Source organism: Diospyros lotus, chromosome 15, assembly GCF_014633365.1.
Source record: "Diospyros lotus cultivar Yz01 chromosome 15, ASM1463336v1, whole genome shotgun sequence".
Lineage (NCBI taxonomy): Eukaryota > Viridiplantae > Streptophyta > Magnoliopsida > Ericales > Ebenaceae > Diospyros > Diospyros lotus.
In genome coordinates, this window is record NC_068352.1 from 6363371 (window position 1) to 6376687 (window position 13317).

The following is a 13317-nucleotide window of genomic DNA, read 5'->3' on the forward strand; positions in this document are numbered from 1 at the left end:
ACTTGGATCTGTCAGAATTGCCAGAGCTCCTGGAATTTGCTTCGCACCTCCAAGTTCGGCCTCAGCTATCAGCCCAAGCTCAATCTCCGTGCATCGAAATAAAATTTCTACTTCGTCCTCAATTGCGCATGTTGATCGACTTTGATGCAGTCGACACAATTTTCCAAATTCAAGATGAAATCCGTCTGACCCTCCTTCGCACGCCAATTCTGAGCAAGACTTATTAAAATTCACTATCGTTCGCCAACATCTTGCCTCGCCCATTCCGAATCTATTGCTAGATCACCTTCGTAAATCACTGTTGGAGATTAATATCTCCCAACATCAACCACCTTCCAGGTCACTAGAGTCGCCGAACTTGCTCTGCTTAACCACCAACTGCAATTGACAATGGTCGCGTCTCCTACTTCCTTGTCTGACTCACTCGTGAACCTCTTGGTCATCCGCGTCACTGCCTTCGATGGACTCCTACACCAATCGCAAATGCTCCTCAGTTCGTGTCCCACCTAGTCGTTCCTTCTTTTCGGTACTTGAATCCTTCCCAACCCTGGTTGGTGTTTTCGATCAAGTTAATGTTCAATGGGTTCGCCAGGAGGTCTAGAGAAGGCCGATGACTGCCTGATTTCTAGGCCAATTTGCAATCGCTTCTGATTCTAGAAATCACTAGAGCTTATTGCTACTCCAATCGCTACACCTTCTGTATCATAACACTCTCGATTCCAACCCACTATATTGCGTCACTCTCGAGTTCAAATAACGACACCCACATAACCACTAATACTTGGAATCCCACTCCAATCACAACCTTCTGGGCCAAGGACCACTAACAGATAGCTCCTTGCATTCGCTTGGGTTGCCGAGAATCGTGGTCGTATCTCACCTCCTCTATCACGATCGAATCTAAAATTCACTAACTTGATCATCCTTCGAAGTCACCTCCAGAAGTCGATAACACACTTGAGTTTCACAACCGAGCATCACTACCAACTTCACCTCCAAAAATCGACAACACTTCCAATTCGGAATCACCTGGCCTTGAGTCTGCTTCAGTGTTTGGAAGAGCTAGTCGCAACGGATTCTACGGCTGGAAATCTTCTAGTTCGATTCAAATATAATTTTCGATCAACCTAAAGAATCAACTCCTTACTGCAATCTTAACGACTGGCTGAGGACCCCCGATAGATGGTAGCTCCTTAAACTGGCCTGAGTCGCTAAGGATCGCAGCCTAGATCGTCGGAAATCAATCACAGAGGAGCCATTGATAGCTGTCGAACATTAACAGCCAAGGAACGTGGATATTAACAGCCAATGAACATTGCTCTGATACTAATTTATCATGAACCTAGGGTTCATAACAGGGTTGGATTGGCAATCGAAGGGATCTGAGAGGCTTAGGATTAAGAACAGAATATTTAGAGGGGAATTTGGATAGAAATTGGGGGAAATTAGAGAGAATTGAGGGAGAGCAGTAGAGAAAAATGAGAGGGAGATTTGAGAGAATTCTTAGTGAGAGAATGAGAGTTTCATTAATCAATTCAAACATAAAATTCTCTCCTCTTACAATTGGCCTTTTTATAAGTATAGCTAGATGCTTAACTAATTTCTAACGATATCCTAACAGCACCCATGTGCTCCTAAGGTCATGACAAGATCTTCCACGCTGATTGCCTCTAAATTTTTTTCTACCGCTGCTCGTCTAAGTTGAAGGACCTTCTTTCTTCCTTCTGATTTCCTCCATCATGATAATGTCTACTACCTCTACGAATACAATTTTATTTTTCGCAAAAGAAACACTAATTGACTGTATGGTAAACTGCCAACTCTCTAGCATCGTACTAAGCATAGCACCAACTTCATCTTCATCGGTGAAAGTAATTTACACTGACTTTAGTTGATCACTGGTCTCATTGAAGGAGCTTAGATGTTCTCTAAAATTACCATTTTTTAGCATCTTTAAATTAAACAACTTCTTAATCAAAAATACCTTGTGGGCTGCAGATGGTTCCACATACATATTGGAGAGAGTTTTTATGAGTACTATAGTTGTATCTTGATCTTTGACATTAAAAGCAACAGATCTCGTCAAATTGAGACGAACTGCCCCTAAGGCTTTGCAATCTAACTATTTCCATTTCTCATCCTTCATGTTTTGCGGCTTCTCGTCTAGTGGTAAGTACAAGTCTTTCTAGTACAGATAATCTTCCATCTGCATTTTCTAGAATCTAAAATTCGTATCAACAAACTTCTCAATCTTGTATGAATCCTTCTCAGATGCCATTGCTCCTATCACAAAATATTTTTAAGCACAAAATTAGCTCCCACTATTACATGTGAATAGTAACCCTACGTGTGAATAGTACCCTGATACACATGAATAGTACCCAGTACCTTCAAAAGAATGATTAATAATCTAACTTATTTTCTAATGTAGAAGATCCACTTTTATAGTGGCAACCACAAAGCAAATGATAAGTAGATATCAACACCTAAGTCAGGCTCTAATTCCAACAGTTGGGAATGGGGGGAGAAAGAAAGAGACACACAAGTAAAAATAAATAATAAAAACGGACATGAGAATTTTACGTGGTTTGAGAAACTTCCTGACATCCACGAAGCTACTGCAATATTTTCACTATGTGAGAAATATACACTATGTTTTTATAAACACTTTGTACTCACAAAACCACAACCTAATTACACCCACAGAATTTTTTCTTCCCACTTAACTCTCTCTCTCTCTCTCTACTCTTTTTCTATTTGGGCTACTTAAATGATGAGAAGAGGGGTCTATAGTTATAGACCTCCAAAACTTGATGAGCTGGTTACCAGCTCTCTAATTAAACAAGGTAGGTGCTGAAGTCAGAAGAGAAGAAAGAAGAATTGTGGTCGTTGTTGCATGCATTGTAAAAAGAGAGGTGTCGCTTGCGTGCCACAATTTTGTCCCTCCAAATTCAATGGCTATTGCTTTTCCTCTGTCTTCTTTTCTTTGCCAACTGTTCCTTGGCTCTTTTTTCTTCTTTCCTCTTTCTTTCTTTGCTTTTGGTTGTTCATCTTTTCCAATTGTTTAACAATTTTGGCTAACAATCTCTCACTTAAAGACTGAATTCAATCTGTCTTCACACCCAATTAATCCAATAGCTCATTTTGATCATTTTATCTTCAAATACCAATTAAAGTTATACATAACTCTAATTTCTCAATAGTGATTGTCTTGGTTAACATGTCAGTAGGATTCCTGCTATCTTGATACAGATCATTTACTACTACAATACTCAAAACTGACCAAATGGTTGTCATCTTGACGACCGAATAGAAGATGTTTGTGTAGTTAATACTCCATCCTCCAACAATGATCGAATAAAATGATAACGGAGTCCTGTATGCTTGGTCTTTGAATGAAATATTGAATTCTTTCCCAAGTGTATTATACTTTGATTGTCACTGTACAGCATATTCATTTCTAGTTTGAAACTCATTTCTGCTAACAAACCTTATAACTAGATAAGCTTATTATTTGCTTTTGTCACTATTATATACTCTGCCTTAGTTGTAGAGAGACACAATCCTTTGCAACTAAAAAATTCAGCTAACTGCTATAGTCCCCAATATGAACACATACCCTGTAATGCTTCTTTTGTGGTCTATTTCTCCAGTGAAATCAACATCAATATAATTGTGCAATTTTAGCTCGTCTTTCCTGAAGCATAGACACCTTTTGGTAGTACCTCACAGATATCTCAGTATCCATTTTATTGATTCCCAATGCTGTTTGTCTGGATTAGACATGAACCTATTCACTACTCCCATTGCATGAGCAATATCTGGTCTTGTATAGACCATGGCATATATCAAACTTCCAATGCTAAGGCGTATGGAACTTTAGCCATATACTCATTTTCTTCGTCTATCTTTGGATATCGCTCATTTGACAACTTGAAGTGATTAACTAGAGGCATTCTAACTAACTTGGTATCACTCATACCAAATCTCTACAAGACCTTACAAATTGTAAGGTACCCTTATACCTGTCTCTGTTAATCCTCATCCCAAGTATCTATTTTTCTAAACCCAAATTCTTCATCTCAAATTCACTAGATAGTTGTTTCTTCAACTTGTTAATCTCATCTTTGTCGACTTCTGGTACTAACATATCATCAACATAAAGTAGCAGAAAACAAAACTGGAATCGACCTTCTTGAAGTAACAACAATGGTCAGCATTGCATCTAAGGAAGCCATTGTTTTACATGAAACCATTAAACTTCTTGCTTCTGTCTACTAGTCCAATGGATCCAAAACATGTGTACTTTGAGCCCGATGATGTCCCAAATAGTGTAATTGCTAAAACAGGTTAGAATCCTCAGGAAGCGAAAATTAAAAGACAGGTTGTTGAAGAGACACATGATCATATTACTGTGTTAAGGAGATCCAGTTGACCACATGTACCAAATAAAAAGTACTTGAACTATTTGCTACTGACAGATGAAGGAGAACTTAAATACTTTAATGAAGCATGTCAGGTAAACGATGCGAGCCAGGAAGAATGAGCTTGACAGCAATCGACGACGGGGAAGAAGCAGGCTATTTGTGGCGGTGGCAAAGGCGATTGTCAATAACGACAGCAGGGGCGATCGACAGGGACGAAGGTGGCAGCGATAAGTGGCGACGACGGCTAGGGCTGGCAATTAAAAAAGATGATGATTATGATGCAAATCCAACAACTGAGATTTGTCAAACGTTGATAGTTTGATCTAACGACTATGATACCAGTTTATTACGAAATTGAGTCAAATAAAAATTACAATCAAACCATCAACCACACACACACACACAAACACAAAATTTTATATGAAAAATCGAAATCGTGAAAACCCATGAACAAAAAGAATAAAATATCACAAAACAAATATTATCACTACAAAAGTGATATTACTACACAAGTCCATGGCATTAGTCACTTATTTATAGATTTGAAATTATCTATAAATATACATAGAAAATCATATCTTGATTAGAAAATAATTTATGAGAATATTTTTTCAAATTAAAAAAAAATTAGTAAAAATTAAATTTGACAATATCCTAATCCTAATTATAGTTAAAATCAAAATCATAATAACATCAAATTAAAAAAAACTTAATCACAGATAAATTATAACTTTAAATTACAATTATCAGTTTTGTTTTTGTAAATTGTGAAAGTTGAAATGTGAGGTGATTTGGTTTATTAATTCAATATTTAATTTTTGATATTGCATCTCAACAAGATTTGATTTAAACTATACTGGTGTAAAATTTTAAGTTATGGTCACTTTACTTTTCAATTTTTAATTTTGAGTTTTGAATTCATGTTTAGTTTTTTATTTTGACAGTCTGTTTTTAAAAAATTGAAACCACGTTCTCTTTATCATTTTGAAAAACTATTTCTCAAAATAAAAAATTAGAAAACGTGTTCTTTTTGAAATTTTAAAAATATTTTTTAATAATATTTTATTCAATAAATTTAATTATTTAGTAAATTATAAATATTTAATATTAATATATTATTAAAAATATATATACATTTTAAAGTTAATAAATTTTATAATATTTTTTCTCATTACAATAATAAAATATAAATAAATAAATAAATATAATTTAAATTTAAAATTTATTTTAGATGAAAAGACTCAAAACAGTTTTTTTGTTGTTTTGATTTTTCTTTACAATTTTTTTTTGTTTTCAAAAATATATTTTTAAAAACAACAAAAAAAAACGCGTTTTTATTATTTTAAAAAATTAAAAACTAAAAATGACTTTAAAACAGTTATCTCTTTTCATTATTTTAAAATTTTAAAAATTAAAAATAACTTTAAAACAGTAAAGATAACGTAACATTAATTTTAATGAGTCACCTTAACCATTGTTAAAGATTTAAAAAGAGAATTCACAAAAAATTATGAGTATAAATGCTATTGAAAATTTTGGAGGTGATAATATACAGAAAAGAAAAACAGAGCGTTACATTTAGGAAAATTCTATTCGCAGTCACGTTTTTACTCTTCACAGCTATATTTTAATGTACCTAAAATACCCTATTTTAAAAACTCATTTTTACCCTCACAATCACTTTCTCCCTCAGCCGATCATACGCAACCACCCACCTATTCATATTCATAACGAAGACAATGCAACAAAAAACACACACCAAATCTGATACAAGAACGAAAAAATAGATGAAAATATAAGAATAGTAGAACACATATATACACAAACACACATATATACATTGAAAATCATGTATGCACCCAATACACAAACATACACACATATATAGAAACACACACACATATATATATATATATATGCACACAGAGGAAACGACGGCCATGAGAGCAGCCATGGCCATCGGAGGTGTGCCCCAAACCCTGGGGTTCGGGGCCATTAAGTCTCCCTGAACACTGGGGTTCAATGAGCTTTAATGTCCCCAAACTCCAGCATTCGAGGCGCACCTCCAGCAGCCATGGCTGCCCCATGGCCGTCGCTTCCTCTGTATATATATATATATATGTGTGTGTGTGCGCGCGCGTGTGTGTGTTTTAACTATAAAATTATCAACTACTTATAAATTATATGCACTGACCTCTTCACTCAATAAGATCTCATTAACATATCTAATCAAAAGTTTGAATATAACTTATTAAATAAATATTAGACCATCAAAAAAGAAAGAAGAAGTAAGAAAATTAAAATGCAAATACACAAGCTCAAAAAAATGTCATTATCCATTTGAATTATTTGCAGCTGCAAAGTGATAAATTTGTCCCTCTAACAATTATAAGCATGGCATGCAATATAGATTTAATAAATTTTTATCAATAAGTATAAATATTAACTATAAAATTATCAATTACTTATGCACTTACATCTTATCTCATGAACATATTTAATTAAAAGTTCGAAAATAACTTATTAAATAAATATTAGACTCTCGATTACTTTTAATCTTAATAATTTTATTATTAAAACATAATATAATATTATATAATATAACATATTATATAGTTTAGGAGCCTCCGAACTCTAGAGTTCGGAGGCTCCTGGCGCCTCCGAAACCTGGAGTTCAGAGGCGCGGGCCATTTCCAAAACCCAGGTTTCGGAACAAGTAGCTTAGATTTTTATACAAGGACATAACAGTCATTTAACGTCAGTAGAAGAGATTGGCATCCCAAATTCGTCAGTTATGTGACCGTCCTTTATTATATATTATTATCTGAATATTTTCAAGCGGCCGGAGCTCAGCGACCAAAGCTAGCCTACCAAGGCCAAGGATTTACAATTAATAAGTTAGGTTTTTACCTTTCTGATCGACAAATACTTTTATTGATTAAAAATAAGTATTTACATATACTTAATTATCTAAAAGATAAATACTTTTACCAAACATAGTTTCTAGTTTTGTTAAGTTAGTGTTGGTTTATTTACTTAAACGTTACCAATAATCAAAGATTGTCGTGAGTAATTTTTAAAATCTAATTGAACTAATTTTATAGTTCGAAAAAGCGTCTTAACTTAAATAGTTAAAATTAAAGAAATGTATAATCAATTTATCCTAAATCAAAATCAAAATCAAACAACCAACCTAAACTAGTGACTAGTGACATTCATAGTCTATTAGTTGATATAATAATTCATGAATTAAATTTAAATAGAATTTTTGAATGAAAAATATAATTTATATATCTTATATTGACAGAGACAACTAGAGGGAGACCGCTATGCTAATGCTACGCTACTCTTTTGGGTATTGGATTGGTATAAAATATAAAGGTCATAATAAAATGAAAGCGAAATTGGTATAATTTAAAGGTGGGTACTACCAACATCCTGTCCTTTTTGGGCACCCTAAAATTTTCCCAATCAAATCTATGATCTTTATTTTAATTCATTAATAATAAGCAATATTTCAATGTTTCCTTGAGAATCGAAATCGTATCCGAAAGATCTGCCCGAACCTCCATACCATACCATACCATACCATACCATACGAGGCCTGAAAATGGCTAATATCTCCTCTTACCTTCATTAATCAAACCACCTCAAACTAAACACAAATGAGTACAATGTGCTAAATTTTGACCACAACCTTCACCGCCCTTGCTAATAATTTGCTAATTCCCATTGGGATATAGCAACTTTGGTTAATAATTAATTACCTGTGTGAGGGGTATAGTAAGAAAAACAGGAGAATGTGTGCATAATTGGTCTTTCAAACATCCATCCATCCATCCATCTATCCCCCGCCGCCAATCTATTAGAGATATAGCCTATGGGCATGGCACGACCGCAATAAAAAACCAGAGACCTTGCTATGTGCATGCCATGCACTCGTAAAAGAACAATCTCACCATTGCTACCAGCACGCACTCGCCTTCTAGTAAATATTCACACTTTTAAAATACTTCTTGGAATTAATTAACGGCACCGGAAGAAACAAAACCACTGTCTTCCAAGGAAAATACTAGCGAGGTTTGATTTTGATTCAATTTTTGTAATCAAATCAATATAAATAAAGGGCATGAAAAATCCTATATTAATGACGACGCCACCCCTAATGATTATTGTACATGAGGGCCAAATGTAACTCTGAAATGAATTTCGAAGAACCCTATTTGCAGCATATTTCATAAAAAAAAAATAAAAAAAATAAACAAATAAATACATAAAAGGGTGCGTGTGTGGACAATTCATATCCCCGTTACAACAGGAAGGCAATGGATTTAGTCCCTAATATTATTGTAACCACACACACACACACACAGATATATATATATATATATGCAAAGACTAGCATACCATTCAACAACTCTGCTGGCAAAACACCATGAAATTACAAACGTATATAGCAGCAGCTCTCATGTCTTAAAAGACCCAGCAATAACCAGACTACCCAAATTTCCACCCAAGGCTTCTTCAATGAAGAAAAACATCATGAAAACTTCCTGCTTAAATGAACCAAACGGTGGTATTATTCAGAACTACCAGAGTAATTTTCTTTTCTTCCTTTCTAATTTGGCTAAAACAATGGTACCTCGAGGTGGGAGTGAATTAGGAATTTCTTTCAATAGCCAACAGATCAAACTCAAATGAATTCATAGCCGTAACAGGAAATATATATATATATATATATAAACGGCTTCATGAAGCTTGCAAAATTGTAAAGCGTTGCTCCATGCCCAACCAATATGGTATTGAACGTAAAGCATTACTCCATGCCCAACCACTTTGGCATTGACCTCGATTGCATGTGATATCCTGGCATAGAGCCTCATATTTCTTAAAACTGGGAAGCCTAGGCCAACCTGGAAGATCCTGGCCCTTAAAATCTAAGGCACTATGGAGCATCCCCATGATGCATACCTCCATGGCTGCCTCATTTGGAAATAATATATCATGATAATCCACATTAAGATCTGCTTGCTGGTGCAGTCTGATATGGTCGCCTAGGCCGTCCTGGCTACTCAAGTCAATACAGTGTCATAAGAGGAATATCTCCTATATCTTAGACCAGACTTAATAATGGCCATGGTTACAAGTCCGAAACCAAAAGGCTAAAGCAAGCACAAAATCTAAACATATTAATCACACATCTAATCCAAATAAAACTAGAGGCAAATGTAGCAAGCTCCAAAACAAGATGCTATAGTCTAGAAACAAACTAATGATAAGATAATCTAGAACACCAGAAGCAGACACCAAATACTAATATGAAAGTTCTATTAAGGTTCATCTAAGACATACATTATAGAAGACATATTTCTTCTTGTTTTAAATAACTTCCATGGTTGAAATAGTAGCTCTAGTAACTGCGCAAAAGGCACCTATCAGTCCACGAGAGAGAAATGCAGTACACTAAGAGGAAACTGCGAAATCCTGTGAGAAACTTCTATTTGCAAAGCTTAATCAGAACTTCTTGGGAAGGGTTGTCTTTCTACCTTGCATAAGGATGATAGCGGCTACTACCACTATAGCCTCCCCTTCCATACAGCCCACCTGCTCCTCCATAACTAGAACCAGAACCGGAGTCGTAACCATCATAGCTTGAACCTCCATAACTACCATAACCTTCACCTCGGCCATACCCACCTAAACCACTGCCACCATAGCCCCCACTGAACCCACCACCATAGGGGCCAAAGCGACTAGAATAGCCAAGGGAAGATCCACCTCGGTAACCTCCTAAGCTACTGCTGCCAAAACCTCCATAACTGCCAAATTCACTTCCACCACTACCATACCCACCATAAGCACCAAACCTACCACCAAGACCTCCAGGAGTCCTATAAGGGCCAGGAACGAAGCCACCATCATAACCATATGAGCTGCCATATCCAGCAAAGCCACCATCAAAAGAACGAGCCCTAGAGTTGCTACCATATGCAGGAGCAGGTGGTGGGTTTGAGGCTTTCTTTGGTTCTGCTTTCTTGATCTCCACCTACAATAAAACAATTCAGTTAACCTAATTTCTGCTGCATGCAAACCATGAGAGTGCTCCCAAAGAGGAACTCTTACCTGTAAAAATCTTTACCTAACATCAGAAATTAACTTCAGTAGTATAGCATTTAAAGAAAAATGCAGTTTAAAAACACTTTGCATGTATATGATTGTGAGAGAAAGGGAGTACAGTCTTACATAAACCTGCACAAACACCAAAACACACACATCTTGATTCCTTGAAAACCATAGAACTAAGCTCACCTGGGTACCAGCCATGTCAATCATATTTCCATTGGATAAAATTTCATCAACAACTTCCTCACTGTCAAACACTATAAATCCAAAACCTCGGGAACGGTTGGTCTCATGATCACGAATAATCTGGTGTTCAACAACTTCTCCATACTTGGAGAAGAAATTCTTGAACTCATCTGATCAATTCATCATATACCCAAAACAGGTTAAAAAAAAGTTCTAGTACAGAACCAAATCAACAAATTTAAAAACAAAAATAGGTACTTATATGCAAACCTTCACTGACTGATGATGGCACACCCCCAACAAATATTTTCTTCGTTTTGAAATCCTTTGATTGTCCAGATCCTTTAGGAATGGTTCTTTTGATCTCAACCTAACACATTTTCAAATGGCATGTCAAAGATATACAAATAAATTCAGTATAGGAGTATATTTTAGCATTATAGTGAAAGGAACCATGAATATGGACAGGATATATATCACACACATCAACCACTGTTCAGATAGGTGTAGATGACAGCATTTCAAAAGAACCTTGCCTGTTTTCCATTGATGATGTGATTATCTTCAATAACCTTGTCAACAACTGATGGGTCAGCATAGGTGACAAATCCAAAACCCCTTGGCTGCCCTGTATAGCGATCCTTCATTATCACAGAGTCAGTGATCTCCCCATAATTTCCAAAGTGCTTGTTGAAAGTAGCTGTTTTCAGCAACAGAATTCCATGTCAGCCAATAAACAACATTCCAGACAAGTTAAAAATAGGACGGTTATATTTTTGGCAAAGCACACAGGCTGAGCATCAGCTGACAGGGGTGACAGGCCGAGCATGTGCCGACAGGACAATTTCACCCTCATCAGCAGGAGGATGCGCCCGAGGATCAGCACATGCTGGGCCTGTGTGCTTAGTCAAAATTATCGCCCTCCGGAAAATGTACAAAGATTCAATATTATATTAAAACAAGAGAATCCCCAACTGGGAAAGCACCAAAATTAAAAGAAAAATAACTTAAATAAGTCATAAACACATCATCTCACTGTAGGGGACACTTACAAAATCACAAATTCACTGGACCAAACAATATCACCCCAAAACGACATCATCACAAATAAAACAATTGTCAGGATCCTACGTGGAACCCAGGGAAAATTTGTATTTTACTTACTATGATTGTAACAGTAGATGGTTAAGGCGGTAGGAGGGTGTAACCGTAGGCGGTTTAGGCTGTTGGTTGGCTGTTAGGGGTTGTAGGAAGCTGTTAGTACTGTTACGAGGGTGTAACAACCAGGCTGTTAAGATTGTAACCACTGGACGTTGGCGGGGAAAGGGGCTATTTTAGGGCTCCCAATTCAATAAGAGAATGAACGAATTTCATAACCAAATTGATACTTTCTTTTCTCTCTCTTCGATTTCTCTCATAACTCCCCTGTTTCGTCTCTCCCTTCGTTCCCTCATTTGCTCTCTCTCTTTCCTAACCCTAATTCCCCTCGCCAGAGGAGAAATTCCCTGTCAGGACACGAGGTCCTGACAACAAATGATAATCCAAAGACTCCTAGCGAATGTACACCATCAAGTAACCCACAAATTTACCATATTAAATTGACACGAAACTAGTAATTTCATCACAACTGAACATGCGATAAAGTATGAAACGGGCCAAAAAGGAAGCAAAAAAAAGAAAAGAAAAGAAAAAACACAAAACCATACTTGAACAAACAAATCAGCTTCCTCAATCACGCAAACCAAAATACGCAGATAGGTGCATTTAATTTACTATATACAGGGAGAGAGCGGTGATGCTAACCGTAGGTCGTATCTTTTGCTAATCCTCCGATGAAGATCTTCCTGAAATTAGGAAAAACATAAATCAGGAACCGAAAACAGAAAAGAAAGGGTCGATTTCAAAACGAAAACGAAAAATTAAAAAAAGGGGGGTTGAGAAGCTCGGATCGAACCCAGGACTGGCTCCATCGCCTGTGTGGGGGTTATCGCTCTTCGATCTCGAAGCCATGTATCAAGCTTTCGCTGTCTCTTGCTCCAGATGGATTTTTTGCTGTAGAAGAGATTCGAACGAAGAAAGACTAGGGTTTTGCGAAGGGAGAGGTGAGATACATATGAATTGTCGGGAACCTATTTATCCTTATATATATAGTTAGTGACCTGGGATTCTTGATGCTTTCCCATGTGCATCGTCAACTTAAATGACCAGTTTAGCCCTCGCAGGTCTCGGCCGTTCTCTTGCAAACTTGCAAAATGAAGTGTTTATTTTGTTGGTCAGAAATGGGAAATGAATTTTGAAAGAAAATCCGTAAACCTCAATGTTACTCGTAATTTGGCTTCTTAATGCTTGCGTGTACGGCACTGATAAACTTGAAATACTTGAACTTTTCGGGAGGTCTAAAAGAAAATAAGTTCATATAGAGTTTAAGAGATTGATCCATCATTAAAAAGGTCTAATTATCCCTATATCTATATGCTTTATGTGCATGGGCTCATTGTCCTATTACGTGTGGGATTTGGCATGCAATGTGCACATTGTTCATGTATGAATGAATAAATGATGGTGCATGACCATGATCTCA

The 13317-nt window shown here is 36.3% G+C and overlaps 1 protein-coding gene across 1 annotated transcript; it reads right to left on the reverse strand.

The window, feature by feature from the left end:
- Positions 1–9597: 9597 nt before the first annotated feature.
- LOC127791893 (heterogeneous nuclear ribonucleoprotein 1) lies at positions 9598–12862 on the reverse strand. Its single transcript, XM_052322062.1, has 6 exons — positions 12691–12862; positions 12540–12580; positions 11273–11436; positions 11007–11106; positions 10737–10906; positions 9598–10473 (listed from the first exon to the last, which is right to left on the reverse strand). Exons 1-6 carry the CDS (start codon positions 12744–12746, stop codon positions 9970–9972), a joined length of 1035 nt encoding a protein of 344 aa, XP_052178022.1. The 5' UTR covers positions 12747–12862; the 3' UTR covers positions 9598–9969.
- Positions 12863–13317: the final 455 nt, after the last annotated feature.

Coding starts and splice junctions, on each gene's coding strand:
- LOC127791893 (XM_052322062.1), bottom strand. CDS start 12,746: ATGGCTTCGAGATCGAAGAGCGATAACCCCCACACAGGCGATGGAGCC. Junction 11,437..12,539: donor AGCAAAAGATACGACCTACG/GTTAGCATCACC, acceptor TGCTGAAAACAG/CTACTTTCAACAAGCACTTT. Junction 10,474..10,736: donor TTGACATGGCTGGTACCCAG/GTGAGCTTAGTT, acceptor GTTTTATTGTAG/GTGGAGATCAAGAAAGCAGA.